At 37.9% G+C, this 27,869-nt stretch overlaps 2 protein-coding genes across 3 annotated transcripts in view; both read left to right on the forward strand.

The window, feature by feature from the left end:
- Positions 1-8,507, forward strand: part of rsu1 (Ras suppressor protein 1) — a 61,188-nt gene extending 52,681 nt beyond the window's left edge. For both annotated transcript variants that reach the window (XM_051410284.1, XM_051410283.1), the window contains exon 9: positions 7,527-8,507. In XM_051410284.1, the coding sequence (XP_051266244.1) occupies positions 7,527-7,629 (103 nt within the window). In that variant the 3' untranslated portion in view covers positions 7,630-8,507. The remainder of the gene's footprint in view (positions 1-7,526) is intronic.
- A 7,089-nt stretch (positions 8,508-15,596) lies between these two features.
- On the forward strand, positions 15,597-27,836 carry c1ql3a (complement component 1, q subcomponent-like 3a). The gene is made up of 2 exons (XM_051410291.1): positions 15,597-16,343; positions 22,271-27,836. Exons 1-2 carry the CDS (start codon positions 15,753-15,755, stop codon positions 22,448-22,450), a joined length of 771 nt encoding a protein of 256 aa, XP_051266251.1. The 5' UTR covers positions 15,597-15,752; the 3' UTR covers positions 22,451-27,836.
- The last annotated feature ends 33 nt before the right edge of the window (positions 27,837-27,869 follow it).

Consider the following 27,869-nt stretch of genomic DNA (forward strand, 5'->3'; position numbering starts at 1 on the left):
CGTATGTGTAAAAACTACCAGGGAATAAATCTCATTCTGATTCTGATTCTTTAAATGGTCATCTGCTCAAGTCAGAGCACGGCTGACCATGCCCACGGTGTGCAAGGAGTAGTTATTCAACTGCTTTTGTATATCTTGTGTAAAATGCTTTTTCTGGTTTTACCTCTGACGTGGCTTCTCAGCTTCAATGCTCAGGGCTTTACAGAGTTTACTGAGGGACATAACTGCTTTTCCTGTTATTAGCTGACTACTGACAGACTGTTAACTTGAAGAACTGGCAGCATTCCAGAGCTCCTATAATATTAGTAGAGATGTGCCTGGGTGCTGTGAGCTCCCAGTTCAGGCAGTCACCTAATAGGATGGTTAAGTGTGGGTTAGAGTGGGTCGTCCACTTATCAGAAGGTTGGTGGTTCAGTCTCTGGCTCCTCCAGCTGCGTGTCCTTTAGCAAGAAACTGAACCCCAAATTGCTCTCAATTCTGTGCCATCTGTGTGTGAATGAATTTGTTTCTGTTCTGATGAGCCTTTCTCGTCAGTGTATACATGTGTGTGAATTGGTAAATGTGGCATGTAGTGTAAAATGCTATATGCTAAATAAAAAAAAGTTGCTAAACCAGCTTACAGCAGCTACAGTGGCTAAAGTAGCTAACCACTAACAACAAGTAGGTAAAGCTATATTCACATCAGGAAACTTTGTAAATCACTGAAAGTTGAAGCAGAGCAGCCAGAGGACATCAGAGGGGCGACCAAGAAATATTTTCTTGTGCATTGGTGCATAAAATGTACAAATCACGCAAGAATAAAGTACTTTTAAAATATAAATAAATAAAGCTAAAACATATAAGAAAACTGTACAGAAAACTGGAGTGCATTAGTACTCACCTGTACATGCACACATCCCTCAGTACTGGTGGGTCAGCAGGAAATGTAACTCACTAATGATAGGGACAGAGAGCTTTGCCACCATTGGCTAAAAGCCGCAGTTGTTTGTCATGAATCTTAATTAGGAACTTTTTTCCTCCTTTTCTCTCTCTTCCCATGCCTTTCCTCTGCCTTTATCTCCCCTCTCCACTCTCCCGTCATCATTTTCCTGCTCTTTCTTTTCTCTTTCTTCTCTTTGCTACTTATATTTCGCTTCCTGTAAAGGAAGCTACTAAATTGCTTGGCAGCTCTGGTGAAGATGAGGTGGCTGCAAAAGAAAGGCCCCCATCAGATCAATGGCCTTTGGCCTCCTTGTGCATTTATCACACATGCACACACAGTCATATTTTTAACACTGTAACACACACATACACATAGACACATTGGTAGAGGAAAGCAAATACCAACTTTCAATCTCTTTATATACACACCCACACACACAGAACTTTGCCATGATTAATTAAGCCGTGTGGAATAGCAGAGCTCCATAAAGACATTATCAGGAATCTGAATCCATTCGCCTTTCTTCTTCTGCATTTAATTGGCCCTAACAGTTCATCACCAGAGCGACACACACACACACACACACACTTGAAAATGGGAAATCTTTACGTTGATCTGTAGCTAGAACTGTTAGTGCTCTGTATTGCTCATATAAAAGCATAATGAATCTGTTTTGTTTGTGTGTGTGTGTGTGTGTGTGTGTGTGTGTGTGTGTGTGTGTGTGTGTGTGTGTGTGTGTGTGTGTGTGTGTGTGTGTGTGTGTGTGTAGTGATTGTGGCTAGTTGGATATTCCAGGTTGTCCTGTGTTCTAGCCTCTTCAGCACATAAAGAAAAGAGAGCAGGCGACCAGTGGGACGACATTTTTAGTGTTGTCATAGATTTTCAGCCCTTCCTTATTCCAGACCTCAAGACTGTGTACATATTAAATAGAATAACACAGGGATAGTAATGCAGAAGCACAACAAGGCAAATTAATGTAGAAGCACAGGACACAACATGTTTTACAAGCTAAGACTCTTCAAAGACAAAATACAATACAGTGACACAATATTAATAAAGCCTGCGCTGCCAAAACAGGTTATAGGAAACAAGGCTAAAAAGTAAAGTACATACAGTATAGTCTAGTCTTGACTCTTTTGGAAAAAATATGAAATGACTCAAAACACAACAATCTTTTCCTGGCACTTAAATCAATCCTTGACATGAGCCAGTTGTTAATATCAGACCTGACCTGTAATTAAATATAGGCTCAGAGCTGCTACTGGGCAGTGGAGGCAAAAGCTTAGGGTGCTGCCAAAGAAATGAATGAATGATGACAATAAATACATTTTAAAAACAGTTTTATTCTGGCAATTCAGTTTTATTTTTATTCGGCCAAATCATGACAGAAGTTATCTCAGGGCACTTTTCATATAGAGCATATCTAGATCACATGTAGACACACCATACTATAATATTATTTACAGAGACCCAACAATTATCACCATGAGCAAGCCCCCAAATCAGTTGGGTTTAGAGAAAGAGGGTGGGGTTGGGGAGAAGGAGAGAGGTTCCACAGGAGAGGAGTGTGATAGCTGAAGGCTCTGGTTCCTGTTCTACTTTGGATACTATTATTTAAATCTTCAAACACAACACTGGGATTTCAGTCAAAAAACGTTTACTTTTCTCAATATTCAAACTTCATGTTTTTTTCCTCCATTGGTTGAATAAAGACTGATATTTGTTTATGACCTTTATGGTATAAGATATAGAATAACTCTAGATCATAGTAATACATACTATACATAGAAGTAGTGAAAAGAAATTATTAAAAACATGACTAGACAGTGACCACCTGAATTTTTTTTGAGTGAACATTCCATCATCAATTGGCTGCATTATTCTCCCTTCTTCACATTGATTTTTTTCCTTTATGACACACTGACCGATCATTCCCCTCCCCCGTCCTCCTCCTACTCCACATGCTTCTTTCCTCGACTCATCCATCAATGCTGAGAACCCACAATTATGCTAACACTAGTTTGTTATGACAGACCAAGAGTGTGCTGCATTAGCCACTTATTGACTAAATGGATAATCGTGCTTTTATCAAAAGGAGTGCACACAATCAGTCAACACCATCACAGCTCCACTCTGTCATTATTCTAACTGCTACTGTTCTCTCTGTCTCCTGCAACCTGTAATGACATGACATACATTTATATTTTTTTGATGTTATTATGTCTTTCTTAAAGAATCCCCATACTGTTTAAAAAATTTATTTTTAATTGGAATTAATGAGATGACATTTCCTTTTAAAAAAGAGTAATGTTGAATATGATTTTTGTTCTCGTGTCCTGAGATGATTGGAGTTATTTAACAATTGAGAGCAGGCAGAGGTGGTGCATTTGTAATTTAAATAAGGGAAATGTTAGCATACATGGGGCAGGAAAACAACAGTCAATATGTAGACAATATATAATTGCAAATTACCTATGCAGTATCACAACAAGATTTGTTAATCACTAAGTCCCTCTTGTAAATGGTGAACAGTGACAGCAACAGGACCAGATATCTTCATAATGGAGTGTAGATAATGTATTATCATATTATTTATAATATTTCTATATTGATGACTGTGTTTGTGTAATTAGGTGCTGGGCAGCTCAAGCTTCTTCTTCCTACAAGGAAGTTGGTCTTCCCATGCATGAAAATAAACAAAACTTTGCAAAAGTGCAGCTTGTGCTTTATATTTCTGTTTAAACCCAACCTGCGTCACAGCATTTCTCTGCATGTTGTGTTTGAGAAAGAAAGTGTGTGAGAGAAAAAGAGAAGGTTGAAGGTAAACTATTGCATGCAATGTTTCTTACTTGGAATGCTTCTTGGTCACTTGACCTGCCTACACAATATTCTCTAGTAAATTGACCCAAATCCACCCAACCCCCGTCCTGGTGATGTCATGCATCACTATCATCATTCGTCAAAGTATCCAGCAGCTGGTGCTTATGGAAAGCTCTCTTGCCACAAAAACACCTCTTCCAGGAAAGACTTTCTAAATATGTACAGTTATTGCCATCCCTAGAGCCTTCCCACTAGCATGGCTAAAAACTGTCAACTGTCCCAAGGCATGGCTGCTTCCAGACACTCTGCTGTTCCCAGGAGGTACCCACCCTGCCCCTGTCCCACCCTCTCCTCTGGGACCTAACAGCCCAGCTGACTGGACAAGAGGCTCTGAAAGGTCCCATGATCCCACTCTCAGCCCCACTCTCTCTGTCAAATATGTATCCCTCCAGACTGAAGACATCCAGATGGGGGTGGGGAAAGGGTTGTGTTAGTCTTAAACTGCAAATAGGCAGAAATGTCCAAGAAAGATGATTCTGGCAAAGAAACCAAGATGGTAGTAATGGCAGTAATGTAATACACAAGGTTAAAGGTCAGCTGTGGTGAGCTTTTCAAAGGTTTACAGTGTTAAAGCTAAGAGAAGACAGCCATCTAAAGTGAGCACTGTAGAAAGTAGCTGGCTCCTGCAGGAGATCAGTTCCGCCACTGGCTGTTTCTTTGTCTCTCTTTTCCTCTCTCTGTTTCTTCTGTCTCTGCCATAAGACCTCTGTGGTTTTGACAGGCAGCAGATATTAAGGGGTATGGCAGCATTTAATTCCCAGTTGAAAGTGTTGATGTGGGATGGAGGCAGAAATGGGGAGGAAACACTTCAACCATAGACTAACTCTGTGTATTTGAGTGTGTGTGTAGAAAAGTATGTTCAAAAGTATGGTACTTACAGGTTCTGAAAAGGATGTTAAGTCTTCACATTAGTTGTATTCTTGTATCTTAAGTTACTGGTAAATGGACCTGTACTTGTATAGCGCCTTTCTAGTCTTCCGACCACTCAAAGCGCTTTTACACTACGTGCCACATTCACCCTTTCACACACATTCACTCAGTGATGGCAAAGTCCATCGAACAGAAACTAACATTCAAACACATTCACACACCGATGCATGGCATCGGGAGCAATTTGGGGTTCAGTATCTTGCTCAAGGATACTTCGACGTGTGGCTGGGGATCGAACCCACAACCTTCCGATTTAGGAACGACCCGCTCTGCCTCTGAGCCACAGCCGCCCTGTGAGTACTGCAAGCCAGAAAATATGAATTTGGTTAGAGAAGTTTGGCTGAATCTAGTGGGATAAGCAAATGGCAACCTACACAGCTGCCTGATACAGTTATTGTCTTCTTTATGATTGTCAAAATCTCCTTGTGGACACACTTTCTCTTTAATGTTAATATGATGTTTGGAATATACAAATACTGGCATGGACAGTGGAATTGGACATTGCTGTTGGACTGGTTTGTGAAATGTATGTGGTCATTTCAATAGCCATTTTGATAGTAGTTACCACAGTCGGTCCAAGCTGACTCCGCCAAGGTGTAAGATACAAGGTTACAACACAGCCTTCCAAGTCTACATGGGGTGAGTGTTTGGGATGATGCTGAAAGTGAGACTTTGGATGGAATATTACTATAATCTGGTATTGCTCTTCTTTAATGTTTAGGGACTTGAGAGACATAAAATCAAAAATAAATTAGCAGTGAACTAGATATCCTTATTTTTATTCACTAGTAGAGTACGAAAATGTGTTTGTTTTAGTCACAGGTCCAAAATTTGCGGGCGAACCCAAATCAACCCAGAAATGTACCAGCTGGAACCAAACCAGACTCAACAGTCAAAGGTCAACTTCGCTGTGACATCATGTCATGTCATAGGCCTAGCACCAGTGATCTATAGAAATACTCTACAGTCTACTGGCTCATTATGATGATCTGATTGGTGGATCCTGGTCATTCATGTCACTGACATGCCCAAACATTACCCTGTTTTATGTAAGTTTGTTTTAAACCCATGCTAAGCATGAATACACTAAGAGGAGTAAAACCAAATACCCAATTCTCAGTGAAAGAGACACTGAGCTGAAGAAAAAAAAGCATTTTCCACTCCACTGAACTCTCTTGCTTCTGTGTGAGCAAGAGACACCCATGGGAGAGAAAAAGTGACAGAGGTGAGGGTTTGTGGGGTTGGGGGGCATTTCGACACTAATAATTACTACACCACTATTGTGCTGGTAAGGATCATATTGAATGTGTGCAAGTGATGATTTTGGTTTTGTCATTTATCCACCTACCACTGTTTAGTTATACCTATGGCTCGACATTGTAGTACTGGAATGGGTGATGGGGGCACAACTAGGAAGCCACAATTGTGATGTCAAGCTTATGCTTTTGCCTCTGCACATCTAAGCACATAAGCAGCCATGTTGCTTTATCGATGGACTACATTAGACAGACAGACAGACAGACAGACAGACAGAATGGATGGGCAATAAATTCTCACTCCCAACTCGTCAAATACTGCAGTTTGGTAAGTGACCCTCCACAAAATATGACGCTGTTTGTTTCCCTCTCACGTAATTAGCTAGCAAGAATAAATATGCAATGCCCGGTTAGAGTTTCAAAATAAAGGTTGTGTGCATTAACACTGTCAGCGGTCGCAGTGTGGTTAGGTCGAGGAACAAAAACTGCTTGGTTAGGATTAGATAAAGAGTAAGTTGTGTTTTATATATCTGATACAACTTAAGTAACAAACTTAGTGCAATTTAAGAATGTTACACAACATACATAAAACAAATTGTTTAGTTTTGGTGTCACATGGGATACGCACAGTGAACTCTTGGGTTTAAGTCCTGTGTTAGTTTGAGGCATCCATACACCCCACTACCTCCATATGTGGACTTTTTCCACTCTTTATACTACATCACCTGCTTGTGTGGACGTGTTCACAAATGACACAACAGGAATACCTATAGTTTCATATTTTGAAGTGGATTGCCACTGACCAAACTGCAGTTGTGACAGCTTCGGAGTGAGAACGCATTGGGATGGATGTTTCAGTGAAAACTGCTTCCTTCACAAACTGCATTCATGGGCCCCTAGAGCTCACAAGCAAATGTTCTGGTTGGTTGATTGGTTGGTTTGTTCTCTTAAGAGCCATGGCTATGCTGTTTTTCAGACTTGCTGCAATGCCCTTGAGAAAGTTGTTCGTTAAAATTCAAACAAAAGCGGCTGTTTAGAGTGTTTGGAACATACTGTACATAAGAATGGAAAGCATAGAAGAGAACTGTACTGCATGAGTGGCGTGAATATTTTGGATGTTTGATTTTTAATTTAGTAAACCAGATCACTGGAAGAATTATTATTATTTTTTACCCAGGGTCTAATGGCTGCACATCAGTGACACAAGATGTGTTCCTTTTGTCAAATTTTTTTCAGAATTAGATCAACTTAAAGCCTACAGAACAAATTCCACAAAATTTGCTCTGGATATTCATATTTATATTATTTTTAGTACTGCTAATAACTTTGAATAGAAAGATCATCTTTATATCATTTGTCCCACTTTTGCCCTGTGGTATGTCATGAACACTGTAGGCTCATGGACCGCTAGAGAGTCTTTTATAAGTCTATGTTCCTCTGTGACATAGCTATACAGAAAAAAAACCTACTGCAGGTGTTTGAGAACTCAATAGTTTTCTGTGCATACTGAAATAACTTGTTTCTCTTCTCCCCCTTAGTCTCTATGGCAGACACATGCAGGCCAACCCAGAACCTCCAAAAAAGAGCAATGATAAGAGTAAGAAGATCAGCCGCAAACCACTGGCAGCCAAGAACAAATAATAAGAAGATTGAAAATGGAAATGAAAGCTTGCTCAGCCAGCCAACCTCACTGCATGTGCCTTTATTCTTCTTTCTGTTTTGTTAATAAAAACTGTATCACATGGAAATGTATCAGTTAGGTTTCTAAAGTAAGATTATATTTCTATGTAGTGTTAAACACTGTTTGGACTGTATTCCACCAAATCCATATGGATTTTTTCTTTTTTTTTTTTTTTTTTATTCAACTCAAGTGTTTGAATCTTGGTGCTACTTACTTAAAGTGCTTGGGCATAGAGGTGATTATTAGTAACACATATAACAACCAGATTAGAGGTAATAGAAGCAAAGTTAACAATATATTGTAACATATATATAATGTCATCCTTAGAAAGAAGAAGACACTCACTTTATATGAGATCTGCAACTGAGGTATTCCGTTCACATAACCGGTAGACATTGGCACACCAGCTAGAATGGCTCAGAACCTCGTTCAACTTTCATGACCCACCCTACTCTGCCTCTTATTGGCTTACCATTACACTCATACCTGAACCCTAACCAGTCTCACCCTTCATGCCTAAACTTAACCAACCAAACTAAATTGGGGCACAGAGCAAACTGTGGGTCGGACTTAGAAAGGGTCATTTGTGATCATTCCATCTCTGAGAGCATCCTGAGACTATGTTCAGGTGTTCCTGTGTTTGTACTACATTGTATCTCCATTTCCACTTTATATTTGTTTAGTTGTTTTAAAAAGCTTTACCAAGTTGTCTATCACATTTCAGCCTGTATCAAAAATGAATGTAATCAATAAAAAAAATACAAAAAACATGCTTCAAGTCATGCTTTTATCACAGGCTCTCTGTATCGAAGGTTTCAAATAAAACAATCACAATGTTCTCACTTGTTTTGTTCATTTCAGATAAAAAATACACTACAGTATAAGTCATAAAGCCATGAGCCAAAATTGTAAGCTGTGTCTACAGTCATGTTTGGGCTTTGAATGCAACTTGCTGTAATGTCATTTTAACCCTTTAAGATTGCATCCTCAGTTATATTGTACCCCTATTTAACAGTGTATGCCAAAAGATCGACAAAAACTCAGTTTCTTTGTATATAACTAACCAATCTCAACCAATAATATCAAGACAGTACCCCGTCAATCACTCTTCAGCTCTTAGCAACCAAGAGTGAAAATCCATTAGTTAGCTAGCATATGATAAAAAAAAAGAACCTAATTAAAATGTCATGTTATGGCCTTGTTAAAATATAATTTAAATGTCATGTAGTTAGTTAAAACAATCATTTTGATAAGTTAGAAAGACACTCATGGTATCTGTCGTCCTGAAACTGAGTGTGTGTTTGTATGCATTGTTTAAAATGTTATTTTATGTTATTTATGCGATTTCTTAATTCTTCTTCCATTACTATTTCCCTTATTTAAGGGCACAACATTAATGTTTATGAATGAATTACTTTCCATTTCTGATGGTCTTTGTCATAGCTGTATGAATGGGTGAATGTAGCATGTAGTGTAGAGTGCTTTGAGTGGTCGCAAGACTAGAAAGACACTGTTTAAGTGCAGTCCATTTACCATTTAAGTAAGAGTGTTGTTTTTATTATGAAGCAAATCTTGACTTATTTTGGTTTATTTTATCCAAATGAATCCTATTAGTCTATTTGCCACCCAATACAGCCCCATTGTGAATCCATTGTCATTACAAATGTTAAGTATGGGTTCCCAGGACATAGAAACTGCTAACTTGCATATGTAGGTCAATTAGCATAATTATAATTAATTTGCATAACCAATGTGGTAACATTAACTGTTGATTTTTTAATTACTGTTGGCTTAGTTTGTCTTTCTTTTTTGTTAATTTACTTTATTTTTTATCAACTTACTTGTATTGAGACGATAAACCTTATGTAAAAAGCGTTTCTTCTGTCTTTCCATGTGGCTGTTATTCAGCCCACAGCAGTAACTACAGTGGCAATGACACAATGTTGCACAGCAAAAAAACTCAAGCAGAACTGAAGAAATATCTTATTATTATAAGAAGATGGAACATATACATGAAATTGAGCTTCATTCTAAAATGCAAGTCAAATTCATTAAGCATATTGAGAATTGGGAGTGTGAATTCATGCTAATTGCACAACGTATGCAAGTTAGCATCTGGTAGTTTCTATATGCTGGGGACCCATACTTAACATTTCTAACATAAAACTTTGGGGGTACTCAACATTTCCTGGTTCATGTTTCTGACAAGAAGACTATATGTCAAATGTCAGCGACACATGAATGCTACTGAAGTGTCTGCTTGTTAAATCCACACCGACTCTGACCTCTGTTATGGCTGTTTTGTTCTCAGAACCAACTGTCCTGTCAGGGACATAGATGAAATTCAATGGTCAAAATAGATTTCAGGCGCTCTAGGTAGAGTATATATGAAGAGCACTGCAGTCACTGTAGCTTTAAATGCCCAAGATTAATTCAGAAAGCTCACAGTAATACTGAGGCCCTTGATCCATCTGTGTGATTTGAATGGCTGCCTGTGGAGATACTGCTTCATTGTCAGAACTATTTTTATTCTTTATATTGGGTTATTGTATGTGTCAAACTGCTTTTACTTGTGGAATAACAGTGATATTATGATAAATAATTAAAAGGTATTAGGATATGCATGTTTATCATTTCCAGGTGCATCTTTAACTAAGATAGCATTGAGTGCACCACACAAATGTATAAGATATGTTTTAAATTGCTTAATTTGCTAATTGGAAAGGTTCAGGTTTAATCAGCAGAAAGTTGTGTGGATGTGGAGGGCACGGTTTGAAAAGTTTCCTGAAAGAAAAGAAAATTCAATTTGGTAGCCTTAGTTCAAGACCTCCATCCATCTCAGAGAGAATCTAAAGCAATGGCAACCTGACTCATTCTCTGTGGCCTTCTGTTGCAATATGTGTCAGCTTTGACCAACCATCACCTCCACCCTAAAACTCAGTCAGACTATAGTCATTGCTCCACTGCTTGGTGTTTTTCTCTTCTTTTGGTGGATGTTGTTCCTGTTTTGTTCTCACTTCATCTCAATTCATCTCACACCTTTCCAAGGACACAATGAGTCCCAGGCTAACTAAAGCCCATTGATTTTCACAAGGTGATTTATAGGTGGCGTGTGTGTTAGGGCAGGCTTGATTGTCTAAGGGGGGCTGCACTGTGCCACTTTAATGAGGGTGGTGACACAGGGCAGAGAAGCAAGCACCCTGCCCACCACAGGATGAGCAGCTAATATACAGCTGCTGTTTTACTTAATGACCAAAACATTTATACACTGTATTTCTTTAAACTTTTGGTCTAATGTTAAGCGTTTTGATTAAATTTTTCTCCAAATGTTTGATTGTAAATGTTATAACAAATATAGGAGGCTGCACTGGTAAATGTATACATGTATATGTATAAATGTCACTTAAAACTAAAAAAGTTTTGAAACAACATATTCTATTTTGGAATCTCATTAGAGTAAGTTGAGTTTATTAAAACTTATGTTCTCTCATAGTTTTGCCGCAAACGCTGTGAAAGGCCCTATTTAGAGCCATTGTGGCTCCCATTTGGTTTGTCTGACATGGCGGACTCTGTAGAAGAGGACCCACTCCCTCTGAAGAAAAAGTGCATTCTAAGGTAACAAAAACATGATTCTTGTTCTCAGGTGATAATACACAAATGAAAAGATTAATATGAATAATATATTCTATTTCTGCCAATAGATCCTCTTAAACATTACACACTGGGCCTTTAAGACTCTCAATTGTCAAAGAATTGTGTGAGCTATGGTCTGTCTAGACTTCATGTCACACACCCTTCCTTTGAGAAAACATGGGCGTAATAGATTTGAAAGTGACGTGTCCTTTGACAATGCAGTGTATACCATCCTCTGCAGAGTGTCAGAGGTCAGATTTTTTGACTGCAGACAGATGAGAGCTGGCTTCATTTCCCTGAGTGCTGAGGTCCTGATGGTCTTTCTCAGATCAGAGTTCAGATCCCATTCAGGTGGGAGAAAGAAAATCTGAATTGAAATGGTCAAATGGCATGCGATTTGTCCGGTTCATATTGTCATGAAAAAAATCAGATGAGTCACATATGAGCAATAAGATCAGATTTGGGTTACTTTTGCCTGCAGTCTGAACATTGCCTAAAGGCCCTAGCACCCAGTTTTTTCGGAACAGGTTTGGTTTTCTGTGTTTTTTCACACCAGTCAGATGAGGACAGCACACAGACAGCAGGGAGAGTGACAGCACACAGACAGGGAGGGGGACAGCTTAGCCTCTTGTAGTCGCTGTGCCAAATGCAAGATGGGGCAGAGTAGCAACAGCCTGTGGAGGAACCTCCAGTGGAGAGAAGCAAGAGAGGAAATGAGAAAAAGGAGTGAGAGACAGAGTGACAACAGAGCAGACAGCTTCTTTATCAGCAGGTGAAACTCTCCTTGTTCTTGACATCTTAGACCCAATATTTCTGTTTTCTTTTTCTAGAGAGAGGGCCACAAAATCATCCTCATTGTGTTATGACTTATTTCATGTTGTGAATTTCACAGCAAATAGAAACACGGTCGAATCATAGTGCAAGCTTTCTATGTGTATTTATTTAACTGTATCTGTATATGTATGTCAATGTGTGTATATATTTTATATATATATATAAGGTGAATAGAATTGGTCCAAGCACAGAACCTTTTGGAACTCCACGACTAATAACTATATATAACTTTAGTGTGCATGGAGGATTCATTGTTAACATGTACAAACTGAGATTGATCTGCTAAATAAATAGGACTTAAACCAGCTTAGTGCGGTTCCTTTAATGCCAATTAGATGTAAGTAATATAGTAATAGAATATGACGGTCAGTGGTGTGAAATGCGGCACTAAGATTTAATTCCATTGTCTGATGCAATTGATAGGTTGTTAGTAACTTTCACCAGTGCTGTCTCTCTGCTACTCTCAAGTACTTTTCTAATTAATGAAAACATATCAGTGATCTATTTAAATGATACAGTGGACCCCAGTTGTACACTGAAGATTAAGATTGAGATTACAGAACACACTCTGTGGGCACCATGTTGGAGACCCTTGAGAGATGTCATGTTCGCACAAGCAACTAAAGGGAAAGATTCTCTTTTTGCTCCATGGGGGAAACATCTTTATGTGCTGCTGAGTGAATTCTAAATTAACTTGCTACTGTGGTGTAAAATATTAGTACATTATTAATATTGTATATTTGGAACATTAAGAACAGTTTCCTGTTCTGTAAAGACTGAGCGCGTCCTCTAAGGACAGACCCAGGGGAACATTGAGAAACACCTTGACACAAAATTGGTAGTACATGTCACTAGGAGAAATGCTAATTTGAAATAAAAACACACTTTGTAACAAACATATTTAAAAATAAAAAGACTTAACCAAAAGAAAACATTCTCACTCTTATAGCAACTCCATATTAACCTTTCAATAAAAAAAAGAGATTCTGCCTTTTGTTTGATTATCATATATAAATAATGATATTACACACACACACACACACACACACACACACACACACATTATGGTATGCCATTTAGAAAATTATCATTATATTATATTACTATGTATACATTTATACATATCTATATACATATTGTATGAATAATACAAACCATCTGGCACCCCATTTTTATGACTGTCAGTGCTCTCATGTATTTGATGTGATGTAGCATGTTTACAGATATTAAATGCATTCGTATGTGTGTATGTATGTGTATATACAATGTATCTATCAACTTATTTTACTAATTAAATGTTTTATATTTGTTCTTTATCTTTTTTAGTGATGCTCTATTTTAATAGTTCATTTTATTGTTTTTACTTTTACTTAATACTTGTATTTCTTGTGAAGTACTTTAAAACATCACTTTTCAAAAGTGCTGTACACATCAAGTTTATGATGATAATGACTATTATTACTCTGTCCAGCCTTTTTGTGCCTGCTATAAGCCCTCTACAGCAATTCATCATTCACTGTGCTGATATTGAGTAAGGTGCCAATTCAATGATCCTCTGTTACCTTCACAGCTCATTTTCAGGGACTCTCGATAAGTGGACGTTTGGATGCCTAATGAAGCCAGAGAGGCTGAGGGTTGTTTGATTTAATTGGCGTCAATACACTGTCACTGTCTCAGTGTTGTCCTTATGCACAAGAAAAATTACTTTCTTCATAGGCACACATTTACACGATAGCAACATGTCATTATCAGTAGGTCTATGCACAGTTGCCAGGTTGTGTTTACTAAAAAATGTGGGCTACTTTAATGAATAGTGAAAGACTGAGTTATAATTAAGAACCAAAGTGTCAGTGACAGTGTAGCTGTTCTGTAATCAGTCAAAATATTTATCATCTTTGATATTAATAACATGTAGGATTCATATTTATTGAACCCTCCCCATCTTTAAGACTGGATTGGGAGTTATTTTTAGTTTATTCTGGGTGATTACATTTTGGACATTGTATTTAAGGTAAATTGGCCACAGCTATCCATAATTTTCCAGTCTAGCATTCAAAAAAGTGTTTTGCAGAGTCAGGTTCTTCATGTGTGTAGGCTATAAGGGTAAACATAAGGAAGAGAAAAATAACAATATTTGCTTTTCAAACCACACCTATGCACCTTTGTTGCCTTTGAGCTTAATTAAGGAATATTAATAAAATCTTTCTAGCCTACTTGCAGTTCACCTGAACAATATCTATGCAAGTCTTCTAGTTCCCAGGATATGCACCTGTTAACTGAGGCTGTTTTCTCCTCTTGTGCTGATCATTTAGTAACTTTCTATATTTTTTTGTCTAGCTTTAAAGTTCCATTGTCTAACATTTAAGATGATCTATTTGCAGAAATTTAATATAATATTCATAGGCATGCTTCCATTAGTGTATAATCACTTGAAAATAACAATTGTGTTTTCTCAAGATCCAGACATCTAATGACTACAATTCTTCATCCGGTTCAAATATAGAATTAAAAACCACCAAGAACTAAAAAGTGTATGGTAAATGTGTGGCTTGAAACTGGATAAAAAGTCAATTTATGACAGCTTCTGGCAGACAACCACAGCATGCACAAACGGGATATGATGCCATTTACAGGCGACTGGTCAAACCCAGCTTTACCTGAATAAAATGACAGATTTCTCTGTGTTTGAACATAGTTGGAAACAACAATTGTTGGCATAATGAAGTACACATCTCAGCAAAACATAGGTCTAGTGTTTATTGACATTATAAATTGTTACATATTCTAGCTTAAATCTCTGCGGCCAATGAATATCTTATTATGGAATCTTTCGTTCACGAAACTGACAGAACGCTCAAAAAAAGACTTCACCAAATAGGCAGTTTGGGGTGAGGGTACCCCCCTCACAAACACCGTTTTCCCTCCAAGCTAATGGGAAAGTAAGGAAGATCACGGTTACAGACCAGTGATTAAATCTGTTGGCCCGTGATCACAATACACTGTTTTCATAGCTGGAATCAGATTCGATAAAATGCCCCATTCCTATTTGGGTAAAACTGTTTCTATTGGACATCAGGATCTTTACTGTTATCATCTCTCTCTCTCTCTCTCTCTCTCTCTCTCTCTCTCTCTCTCTCTGTCCGTATCTGCGTTTTTGTCTCTTAGAGCGCTCTACATCAGGAGACGGTCTAAGTCATCCTGATCCACCTTAAGAGTTCAGTTACTGTACAGATACTTTGGTTAGGGACCTGTGGATCAAAGAGGCGCCAGACCCCATGTCTGGATTTGAGGGCGTCTCAGAGATGCTGAATCCAGTGCTTTTGGAATTCACGGAGCAGTAACGGGCTAAACTTTCACTGAGACTTGTATAAGCAGCGCATCAGCAGAAAAAGTGTGGAGAAGAGAGGGAAGAGGACGCCGAGGGGAGGGGGGCGCTGCTTTAAAAACTTTATAAACATTACCAGCAAAGTGTAGCTCCGCTACATATTTTTTTCTTAAAGTGGGTTCCTCTCCAGCCAGCAAAATTTCACCCAAAAGCAGACAACAGGATCGTCCTGCGCTGACGCGGCTGGTCGGCAGGAAGCGGCTGGTGGCGGCGGGGGTCCTGGGGGTCGTTATGGTTCTGGTTTTGGTTATCCTCATCCCAGTTCTCGTCAACACAGCGGGGACAGCGGCGCACTACGAGATGCTCGGTACCTGTAGGATGGTGTGCGACCCTTATGGCACCAAATCTCCGAGCAGCACCGCTACGGCAGACACGGTCAGAGACAGCAGCCTCGTGCAGTCTTTACCCACTTTTATCCAAGGTCCAAAAGGGGAACCAGGTCGTCCAGGTAAGGCAGGTCCGAGGGGACCTCCCGGCGAAGCAGGACAGCCCGGCCCAGCGGGGCCACCTGGAGAGAAAGGTGATCCGGGCAGACCTGGTTTACCAGGACCTCCAGGACCCAGCGCTGCTGCCGGTGCAATAAGCGCAGCCACCTACAGCACCGTCCCCAAGATCGCCTTTTACGCAGGGCTGAAAAAGCAACACGAGGGCTACGAGATGCTCAAGTTCGACGACGTGGTGACAAACCTGGGAAACCATTACGATCCGACCACCGGGAAGTTCACGTGCTCCATCCCCGGGATTTATTTCTTCACTTACCACGTCCTGATGCGCGGAGGGGACGGCACCAGTATGTGGGCTGATCTGTGCAAAAACAACCAGGTAATACGAATTGTGTACAAATTAACGAATAGTAATGATGCAATCTTACTACAGTGTTTATTTTTGAAAAGCTTGTTGTTTGAGTGAACGGAGTCAACACTGTTCTGTTCCGCTCTCTCTTTTTATTACTATGCAGTAATAAAGTAAGGTTAGTATGAAAAAAAAAAACCAAAACAATGGCAAGAGGGTGTGTGTGTGTGTTGGTGGATACAAACACTTGTACAGGGAATTGGTACCTAGAGGCAGGAAGCAAAGCCTGGTGATGGATTTGATCGATGGGTTTAACGGGTCAGAGGTCAGAATCTGGGTGTCGTCCCCCTCACTGAGACTGGATGGAAGGAAGTCTGAGCGCTTATTAAAATGTATTATATTATATTCCTATATTTTAACTTCTGCCCTATTTTATGTATTAGTTTCTGTTTTTTATTTTTTATTTTATGAGCATGGTTGGAGGGATCGTGGGAACCTGGGAAGATTTAACCCTGTGAGTGTTTTTACATTTGATTTTTGATCTTCATTTCAGATGTTTTAAATTTTCCTTTAAACAGGTTTAAATGTATATTTCTCCATATTTTACATCTATTTCTACAATACAAATAATTATTTAGTATGATATGTAACCGTAAATGAATCTTATATATATGTTATCACCTCATATACTGTCTAAGCTGCAGAAATGCATCATGTTTGATGGTTGGATGTTTGAGGCAAAATAAATGAATGAATACATAAATACACATTTTGTCCAACTGCGGTAAATGCCAAATGATACTGTAAAAGTGTGTTCCAGCTCCAGCTTCTAGTTTAGATATTAAGATAGTAATATTAATATCATTCTGTCATAGTTAAGTGAATGCATTAAGGGAAAATGTGTGGTCAGCTTTAGAAATAGGTGGTTTCCAGACAACAATTTATGAGTATAATTCCAACAGTAAAAACAAAGGAAAACGAAGAAAAACACCTCAAAGTACACTACTTAGGACTACTGCTGAAACAACATAATAATAATAATAATAATAATAATAATAATAACAATAATAATAATAATAATAATAATAATAAAACGCTTGATGACCTACAGAGGCCCTTTGCTGTCTCCTGACTCCTCTGTTGTGTTTGTCCTGCTCTCTGTAGTGATCAGGCTGTCAGCAGCAGATCTAATCCGTGGGGCAAACTAGTGTTGCAGTGTTGCTCCACCAAGCACATCCCTCCTGTCAGCTGGCTACTGTAACACGCACCGAACACAGCAAACATCTCTGGGATTAAACCAGCAGAGCTGCACACCATGAAAAATCAGATGCTGAAAGACATGTTTCAATTAGGTGTACTGCTCCTGAGACTTTTAAACATGTTCAGAGGAGGAAAAAATACAATTCTGCGAACACACAAGACTGCTTTTTGCCTTGATTTGAATAATTAAAATAACTTGTAAAATGTGATTTCACTAGTTAAAGCAACTCATTTCACTACGAAGTAATTGGTGGAATGATCAAAAGCCTTTTACTTATTTGGTGCAATCAGCCGCATCCTTTATGGTTTAAAGATACTGTTTTTTTCCTTGATTTAAGAAAAATTTGCAGTGCAAACATTGTGCAAAAATTCTTCCCTTTTTAGCACCTGGAGACATCTTTGCATGCACATGAAAATAAAATTATTAATAAAATGAATGCTGCAATGGAGTGATAGTGACAATAATTTGAAATGTATTAGCATGCAAGTATAATAATAATAATAATAATAATGATACTATAAAAAATACTGGTATCACATGAGATTGAAAAGTTAATTCTGAGATTGTGATTCAAAAGCTTCACTATATAAATAAATTACTGAAAATGGACCATTGTGATAATCATTCTTCAGCAACCTATAATTATTTGGCATCTGGATTCATGATGACATGATGAAAGCGCAAGCTGCCAGATAAAGGTGCAATTGTTTGGCATTTTATTTTCTGTAAATATCCAAGGCAAGTTTAGTCTTCTTTTGGTCCATACAGCTGCACACTTATAACCAAAAAATCAAGATCAATCCTGTCCCTACTGAGGTTTTCAAGTTTTTGTAAAATTATCGTAAAAGTCAGACACCTGTTGTCCCGAAATTCCAAGAAAGGAGAATGCAGATATGTCTCTTATGACTGCTGCTGTTTGTTGAAAGTATTTTGTTAGAGTGTCATTCTAAATTGTATCCAGACTGTCCTTCTACAGATCCACACTGACATCCTCTCTGTATTATATAATGGAAAAAACAATGGCACCATATAAAATATTGCAGGAAATGAGCAGGTTATGTTTTCATAATTTTGCTGTAAAATCAAATTTTAAGGGAACACTGACAGATTTTATTAAAAATAGAATAAAGGGGATTTATTATTTTCACACTCAAGTTTTTACACACACATAGGCCCGAAATACAGGGTAGATATGCAAATGTGGCGAGATAGTTGAGTGATGGCCTGCCACATAGCCGCACCCTAGGAGCAGTTAAGGGTTTTACTCAAGGGAATCTCAGCAGTTCCCAGGAGGTGGAACTGGCACCTCTCTAGCTGGCCACACTCCATACTGTGGTCCATGCCGAACCTTAACCAGCGACCCTCCGCTTTACCAGCCAAGTAACTACTGCTGCCCTAACAGTTTGTTGGAGCCAGCGGATGTTTCGTATTGCTAGTTGAGCTGCTCTCATTGGCTGCGCATTTTCGATTCATCCATAGCAGAAAACAATAGTGGCTTGCCTGGTAATGCACACTTGTATTACAGGTAATGAGTATACTGAAATATGTTTCTGAAGCACTTTCAGATGAGAAATTAGGATTGGATTTCCAGCAGCTTACAAAACACTTGTATAGAAAATAAAAGAGGTATAAAAAAATACAGTATAAGATAAACAATAAACTCTTAGCTAAATATAGACAGTAAACAATAGACAGTAAACAATAAACTCTTAGCTAAATATAGAAAGTAAACAATAGACAGTAAACAATAAACTCTTAGCTAAATATAGAAAGTAAACAATAAACAGTAAACATTAAACTCTTAGCTAAATATAGAAAGTAGAGATAAGAATAAAAGTATATTGCACTTAGTGGATTAAGTTGTTGCACAAAAAAAGTGTCCAGGTATGTATGAGTAGATTATTATTACACAGTGAGTGGCTACCACTCCTTCCCTTCTGTCCTCTTTACCCTATTTCCTCCTCCCCCCGAGTGAGGAGTTGTAGAGTATGATGGCATGAGGGACAAAGGAGTTCTTGAGTCTGTTGGTCCTACACTTGGGGAGGAGCAGCCTTTCACTGAACAGGCTCCTCTGGTTGCTGATGATGGTGTGCAGGGGGTGGCTGGCATTGTCAATAATGTCCAGCAGTTTGTCCAGTGTCCTCCTCTCTGTCGCCGTCACCAGTGAGTCCAGCTTCATGCCGACCACAGAGCTGGCCCACCTTATCAGTTTATCCAGTCTGGAGCTGTCCTTCTTGGATATGCTGCCCCCCCAGCACACCACAGTGTAGAAGAAGACACTGGTAACCACAGACTGGTAAATAGGCAATGCAGTAACAGAATTGTTTGATCATTACTGTCTAGTTCGACAGTTTGATCTGAATTTTGTGTGTTGCGCTAGATGGGACCTTAATTTACAAAAGGAATCATAATGTATGGAGTGAGACCATAAACTCATTAGAAAACTCATTAGTTGACTTGATTAATAAATCAAGTGAGAAGTCGGGTCATTTCTCCATAAGAGTGCATGGTATCGGTTTTCATTGCAGCAAATGGAGCCCTGCTGGCCATAACACTTCTGCGTACTGTCAGTACTACTACATACTGATAACTGGCAGCTCAGGACATAAATGATGTGTGTCCAGGATGTCCAGGATGCATATGTAAAATTTAGTTGATAAACAGATACAGATAATGGTGTGGGTGATAATCATCCCCCATTAGATTCATACAGGGATATGAATAACCATGTTATGTTGTTAAGTGTTGTTGACAGATGATGTTGATGATATGACATAGAACAAAATTTGAGTAAAGTTAAATTTCAAACAACAAAATAAAAAACTATTCTAATTCCTAAAATATTGTGATGAAAGGATCAGTCCCATTAGTGACACTGGTGGAAGTGTCATCTAGGGCACCAAAATGCCCAGACCCTGCCCTGTGAACAACACAACATTTTCTTATTAAGTTTCAATCGTGATGCTAAAATCAATTCTAATGCAGAACCGTAATCATAAACAGTATCTTCCTTTTTCTTTTAAAATCTGACTGATCCTTGTAAAACTGCATATTCAGTCATGAACATGACTTGGTGCAGGGCCATTTCTAGACATTTTTAGTGTTCTCAGCCAGACATCCACTGGGGCCCCTGCGAACTTGATCTTTTCATAACTAAATAATTTAATTGTATTATCAATTCATTTGGCTTTATTCAACACTCATTATGTATACATTTCATTTTTACCACCTAATACTGTCCACAATTACCCAAAAGCAGCATGCACTGCCAAAATTATGACAAATCATTGTTGCAAAAATAAATTGTGTGTCACCACCATGATCAAGGTTTAGTTAGATTTGGTAAGCTATAGCAACACTGACTGTTGGTAGGAGACAGGATGTGAACAGTGTTTTGTTGAACCAACTCCCTCCTTCCTACTGGGACTGTAACACAAGTTACTATCTGTTTGTGTCACAAAAATATTTGTATTCATATTTATAGTGGCGGGGGCCTACCCTGGCAGTTGAAATCGTCTAGTCTGCCTCATTTTCTGCATTAAATTGTTTTTACAGTATCATTTATACTATAATAACTATTCCTGCAAATACAAAACAAAATATACAAAAATTAAATTTAATAATAAATAAAAAAATGTATTTATTATTTATCCATGTACCTAAATTAATCAAATAATAAAGCATAATTTGTATTGGAACCCCACATTCAGCAAAAGAAAAAAAAAAGTCTGAACAGAGCCTAAATTCATTTTGTTTAACTGTTAATGTCATGGATAGAAATCAAGGATGTAAAATATTAAAGCTTTTACATAGAAATTAATCTGTTATATTCCAGTCATTGTCAACCAAGTTCATGCAATGCTGATTAAGCTATCACAGAGGTGGGAGTAAATCACTCCCATGAAAGTCACAAGCAAGTCTCAAGTCTGTAAAAAAATAAAAAATTAGTATAGTTTGTTGATCCCCTTAAGAAAATTCATTCTCTGTATTTGACCCATCCTAACTACTAGGAGCAGTGGGCAGCCACTCTGCGGCTCCCAGGGACCAACTCTAGATCTGCATCAAGGGCACTGACGGGAGAATTAACCTAACCAAAGCACCTGGAGGAAACCAGCAGGCACGGGGAAAACATGCAAACTCCACACAGAAAGTTGGTTGAGTGGCTGCCTGTGGCTTTGAAAAAAATTATATGCAAATTAATTAGGTTTTTTGTTTTTTGGACATCCTGACCTGGCACCTTTCTTCTATATTTAGCTGAATCTCAATTGTGGTGGCTATTAGTCTCAAGTCTCACTAGTTAGGCTAGCTATACATTTCCAAATCCATAATGAGAAAAGTCTCTAAAATAAAGAATTTAATCGTGCTGGTATATGGCTTCAGACAGATTTGTATCTTATTCTTTTGGCCAAGAATGTTTGCTTTGATGGTAAAGATTTCTGACCCCTGGTGTTGTGGATCTGTTCACATCCACATACTGTGCACAACTTATCTCTCAATCTATGCAGCTACTGTACGCGCATACACCTGACAGATTGCTGAATGATTGAAAATGGGACTGAAAGAGTCAGGTGTACAGACACAAATATTTCAGCTTCTAATGGCCATTAGCAGGGCTGCAGACAAAATGTCTTGTGCTTGATGTTTACTAAATGTGTGTCATTTGTCCATGATTGTTTGCATGTGTACATTCCTGCAGGTGCGTGCCAGTGCCATAGCCCAGGATGCAGACCAGAACTATGACTATGCCAGTAACAGCGCTGTGCTGCATCTGGAACCAGGAGACGAGGTCTATATTAAACTCGATGGTGGCAAAGCTCATGGAGGCAACAACAACAAGTACAGCACGTTCTCTGGATTCATCATCTATGCTGATTAGACAACAACACATCCTTCAGCTATTACAATCCTCATGGCCCAGTCCTTCTACAAATTTTCCCATGCAAATAAGAGGCTCAGACTTTTAAACATGTGCGGAAAAAACCACTACAGTCTTCATAACCTGCATATTATTTTATTTTCTACATTCTGCCATCATCACAGTCCTGAGTGCAAGTGACTTTGGACTATAACATTGATGAAATGGTTGAATTGTGTGGATCAAATCATATAACCTATAATCATAAACTATATTTATGGTGATAATTAATAGGTAAGCTGTTAATGTGTGTGCTATTTCCTTTTTTATATATAATGCTGTGAAGATAGCAAGGAAAAGCTGAACAACACTTGAAGTGCAATATGATACACTGGAAGAAGATTATAATTCCTTCACAGTATTTGAGCCTGTTCACAGGATACAATATATATTTTTTCTCATGTTCTGATTTTAATATTAATCATTATCTACTGATGATGGTGATTCCCCATCATTGGTTTGCAGCACCACTTCCATTAAAGCATTATTGAAATTCTTTCATGAATGGATTTTACACAATTGACAAATCTTAAGCCTGTTCAGAACAGAACAGAAGCACTGTTGCTTATACCACTGGTTCCCAACCTGGGGGTCCCCAGAGCTTCCTAAGCAGTTGCAAAGCCTTCTTGATTTTTAAGGGGTAAAAGAAAAACTCACAGACAAAAAAAAATATCACTCTTTAAGTTACTGAAGTACATGGTTAAAACAATCAAAGAGTTAATAGGACAACAAGAAGATGACAAGGAAACACTGAATTTGTCAAAAAAGGCTATAAGTTTAAGTATTTATGATTGCTTAATAAATACATAATACAATCAGAAAATTGTACAAAAAGCTCCTAAAATTTGATGTTATAGCCACAGGAAATAATCTACTTGTCTCAAGATGCTCTTTACTCTAAATCCCACATTTCCTTTCCGATGACTGTGGGCTATTTCTGTCATAGGTAATACATGTTTCAGCAATAATGTCAAAAGGAGGAACTACCGGCATCTGTGTGTGCAGCCATTCTAGTCACGATTGAGCTGATTTTGGCTTAGCCCTTTAAAATCAAATCCAATCAGACATAATTTAATTATGTTTTCCACAATTAAGCAGAAAATACAATACAATACAAATTAAAACAAAATATAGTTAGTTATCAACATTATTTATCTATTGTTGACATTGGTCCCTTAAGGATAAAGGTTGGGAACCACATACTCACAAAACACTTAATATCAGGTTTCTTTTATGTCCAGTAGCCCCACATGTTTCTGGATAACTCTCTTTAATTTTATTTATTAATTGTATTATTCCTCTCAGCTCCTGAATGCTCGGTGCTCATTTTTGCTCTGTGTTCCAACAATTGAGCGACCCCCAGTCAGAACCTTGGTCAACTTTCTCATTTTCTGTAATTACACATGCTATGTACTAGGCTTGTCTATGTTGAAAAGACAACCATATTTTGAAGATGGTTAAAAGATAAGGGACATAGGCTATAGATAATCATATTTTAAGCAAGTTAATGTTAACAAAACTGTTACTAACTAGCTAGCTAATCTACATTAATTAGATAACTGATTTGATAGCGGATGTTAGCAAAATGCAAGGTAATTAGCTAGCTAATGATTAATGTAGATTAGCTATCTTGTTAGCTAGCATTTTGTTGACATTAGCTAACAGTAGCTAAGCTGAGATGTGATTATATATGTATATTTTGTGTATTTTTTTGATTTATACAAATTTTGAAGATGGCTAAAATGTAAAAATGATATACACAAAGTCGACCAAGGTTCCAAAAAGGGGCGGGACTTAGGAAGGATCAATTGTGCCATGTAGCCCACAGTATTTGTATTTGCTTAAGTGCTGGGATGTCATTATTCAAGTGTGTCCCAGTGAGCTCTAATAAACGTCCACACAATAATGGCACTGTGGCAAATACCAGAAATACATCAAACAAGCAGAGGCTTGATTACTCCCACATACCACAAGTGTGGGTATTAGTACCGCTACATAGTCACTCCAGCTTACCAACCCTACTGCACTTTCTTGCTTATTGACCCACCCACTGCATTCCACTCCACTCCATCTACTTAAAGAAACAGTAAAAAAAAAAAAAATGGAAATCCAAGACAGCTTCTATGGGTGTAAACATTTAATTTCACTGCCAAGGACCACACCATACATAAGATATGTCTGAATGATTATTAACAAAACAAAAAGATAATGAGCAAAGCTTTAAATCTTGTATTTTTTCCGATGCTGCGCCATTTGTTAAACCAAATACAGATATGAATACAGATATTTTTGTGACATAGACAGATACATGGTATAGATACAGATATGAGCTTTGTGTGGCACCCCAACATTTTAACAAAAGTTATAGATTAATTTCAGAATCAGAATCAGAAATACTTTATTGATTGATTGATTTGTTCGTTACAGTTGTTCAAGGTGCTCACACAATGTTAAAGAATAGAAATAATATTTATATTACAATCGAACACAATATATATAGAATAGAAATGGACTGTACTTGTTTAGCGCCTTTCTAGTCTTCCAACCACTCAAAGCGCTGTACACTACATGCCACGCTCACCCATCCACACACATTTATACACTGATGGCAGTGGCTGCCATGCAAGGTGCGACTTACACTTTACCGGTGATCAAACCACCAACCTTCTGATTAGTGGATGACCCGCTCTACCTCTGAGCCACAACCGCCCACAAATGTATATATAGGTATATACATATGAGTAAAAAATATAAATAAAAATGGAAATGGAAATAATAATAATAAGAGCCTATGCCCCTTATAGTAATAATAATAAAATATATACTGCTGAAATATACAAAGTAATGTATGCCACAGTATGTGACTGATAGAAATTAAATGAGTAATAGTAGTGAGTTTTTTGTGGAAGATTGTGGTATTGCAGAAGTTATAAATTATTACAAAGAATGAGGGAATAATTATAAGAATTACATAATAATTACAAAGAATTGATTAGCATTGCTATTATTATTTCCAAATTTTCTACAGATAACATTGTTATTGTGAATTATTTTGACCTAAACCATGAGAAAAATCTGATATTGTGACAGTCTGTGCTAGTCTTCGACCAACAATTGCTAGGCTAGACTGTGCACAACACACAAGATAAACAAAGATACTCCTTCCTATTTAAATGCTTTGTGCTAAATTAAACATAATGAAAGTGTTTTCCCACAGCAAACTACTGTACACTAAATTATTATGTAAGTTGCTTTAATTCAGTGCTTCCTGAGATTCAGTGGTGAGTTTTTAAAAGCTGTTAAGGGCATACAGCTCACATACCTTTAGGTATAGTCTAGACCTACTGAAACAAATAAAATTGAATTGAAAATGGAATATGAAATCTTTAATGAATCAGTTATAACCAACCAACTATGGCTGTTGGTCATTGACAGTAGTGGTTGTACCTTTGGCCTTATAATCACAAAGGTTGCCAGAGCAGACTGAATGTGCACACATTCTTTTTTTTGCCCATGAATGCATCATGACTGGAAGATGTATGATGTTACATGAAACCAACATACATAATATTGGTACAGTATCTATCAAAGTAGAAATAGCTCTGATTAAAAAATGTGGTGAAATAAAAAAGAAAGTCCCTAAACATCAACAGTATAGTGTAAATATAGTAATAGACTTTTGTCTGACGACATGGTTGTGCTGGCACCAGTGCTTCTATTTGGCTGGGAACCAGTGACTCACGGTACTAACTAGCTACAAATATGGAAACTGCAAGAAACATTTCAGGGTTTCTTCACATGGCATCACAACAAATGAATGACGAATTAATGTTTACCAGTTCCAACCAAGAAGCAACCATGGCTCCAATATGTCTACAAGACTCTATTATGTTTATTTAAGTTGTTTGCTTGATTGACTGTGTTCACTCCTAACTTGTCAAATTCTGTAGTTTGGTCAGTGGCCCTCTGCTCCAAAATATGACACCGTAGGTATCCCTTGCGATGCGCCGCCAGATGTAGCCTAGTGTAAAGAGCAAAACATTTTTTTTTAATTATGTATGTAATTAACTGACCAAGTAGTTTTTGTCCATAATCTTAACCAAATTGCGTCTGTTTCACGTTTACCACACAAGCATTATTTTGAAACTCTTACTGGACATTGTATAATTATCATTGCTAACTTCACCGTAGAGCCCTGCATGTCCAGAAATAAAGGGAAGGGGCTACCTACAAAGTCCAGTTTTGTAGCAGAAAGATGAGAGTGAGAATGTGTTGGTGTACTGCACTTTTTTTTTTACCTGTCCGTATGTTTCTGAAAGATTTAAGGAGAGGAATAGGCAATGCAATAAAAGAGTCTTGGTTCATATTTGATCAGCAGTCTAGTTGGACTGATCTGAGTTTTGTGCGCTGGATGGACTCACTGAGAATGACTTGTTAATCACAAGGTAGCAACGCCCTAACAGCATACTCTGCTTTATCATTTATTTTACTATAAATGGGACCATAATTTACAAAATGAACATCATGCTATACTGAAGAAGACTTGAAACTAGCCATAGAGATAATAAACTCATTAGGAAACTTGAGTTTATTATATATAGTTTACTGAACTAATAAATCAAGTCAGAAATAGGGTAATTTCTCCTTAAAGCCCAGTTCTATTGGATTTCTTTTTTGCAGCCCATGGAGCTGCTTCCTGCTGGCCATTAGAAAGACTGCAGGTTTAAGGCACTTTCGCATTGGCTTCATTTCACAGACCCGGGACCTCTGTCCACTAACTTGCTGTCAATGGTCTGTACTTAGTTTTGATGCATTGCTTTTCCTCCAAACTTGTCATCAACAGTATTAAGCTACTTTACATAAAACAGCTATGACATCATCACTTTTTTTCTTGACCATATAAATTGGTTTTCCTAGGAAATGTATTACATATTGTTATTTTATATATATGGAGTTGTAATAACAGTGTGTATTGCAATGTGAACTGAAAGCACTATGCAGAAATAGAGAATAATTTATCAATCTACAGTGTCATGTATCTGAAAAAAAGAAAATGTGGATCCCTGTTGGGAATCATGTGTAAATACTGTACCTATCCCATGTATAGAATGCCAGGAGAGAGCCGAGGAAATGATTTTAAGTAACTGATTAATCCACTCATTAAGTCAGTAATCACTAATCGTCTTGAAGTTATAGCCTCACCAGTGTATTCGTGTGAAAGGCATATCTATGGTAGATACAGTGTCAGGTATGTGCAATACTATAAAAACTTGCACTCTTCTTTTGTCTACAGTCACCTGTGTACTGTTACCTCAACCATGTCTCCATTAAATGGATGGAAGTAAAACTGCGACTTGTGTTTTTTTGACGGTGAGTCTCC

Source organism: Dicentrarchus labrax, unplaced genomic scaffold (assembly GCF_905237075.1).
Source record: "Dicentrarchus labrax unplaced genomic scaffold, dlabrax2021, whole genome shotgun sequence".
Lineage (NCBI taxonomy): Eukaryota > Metazoa > Chordata > Actinopteri > Moronidae > Dicentrarchus > Dicentrarchus labrax.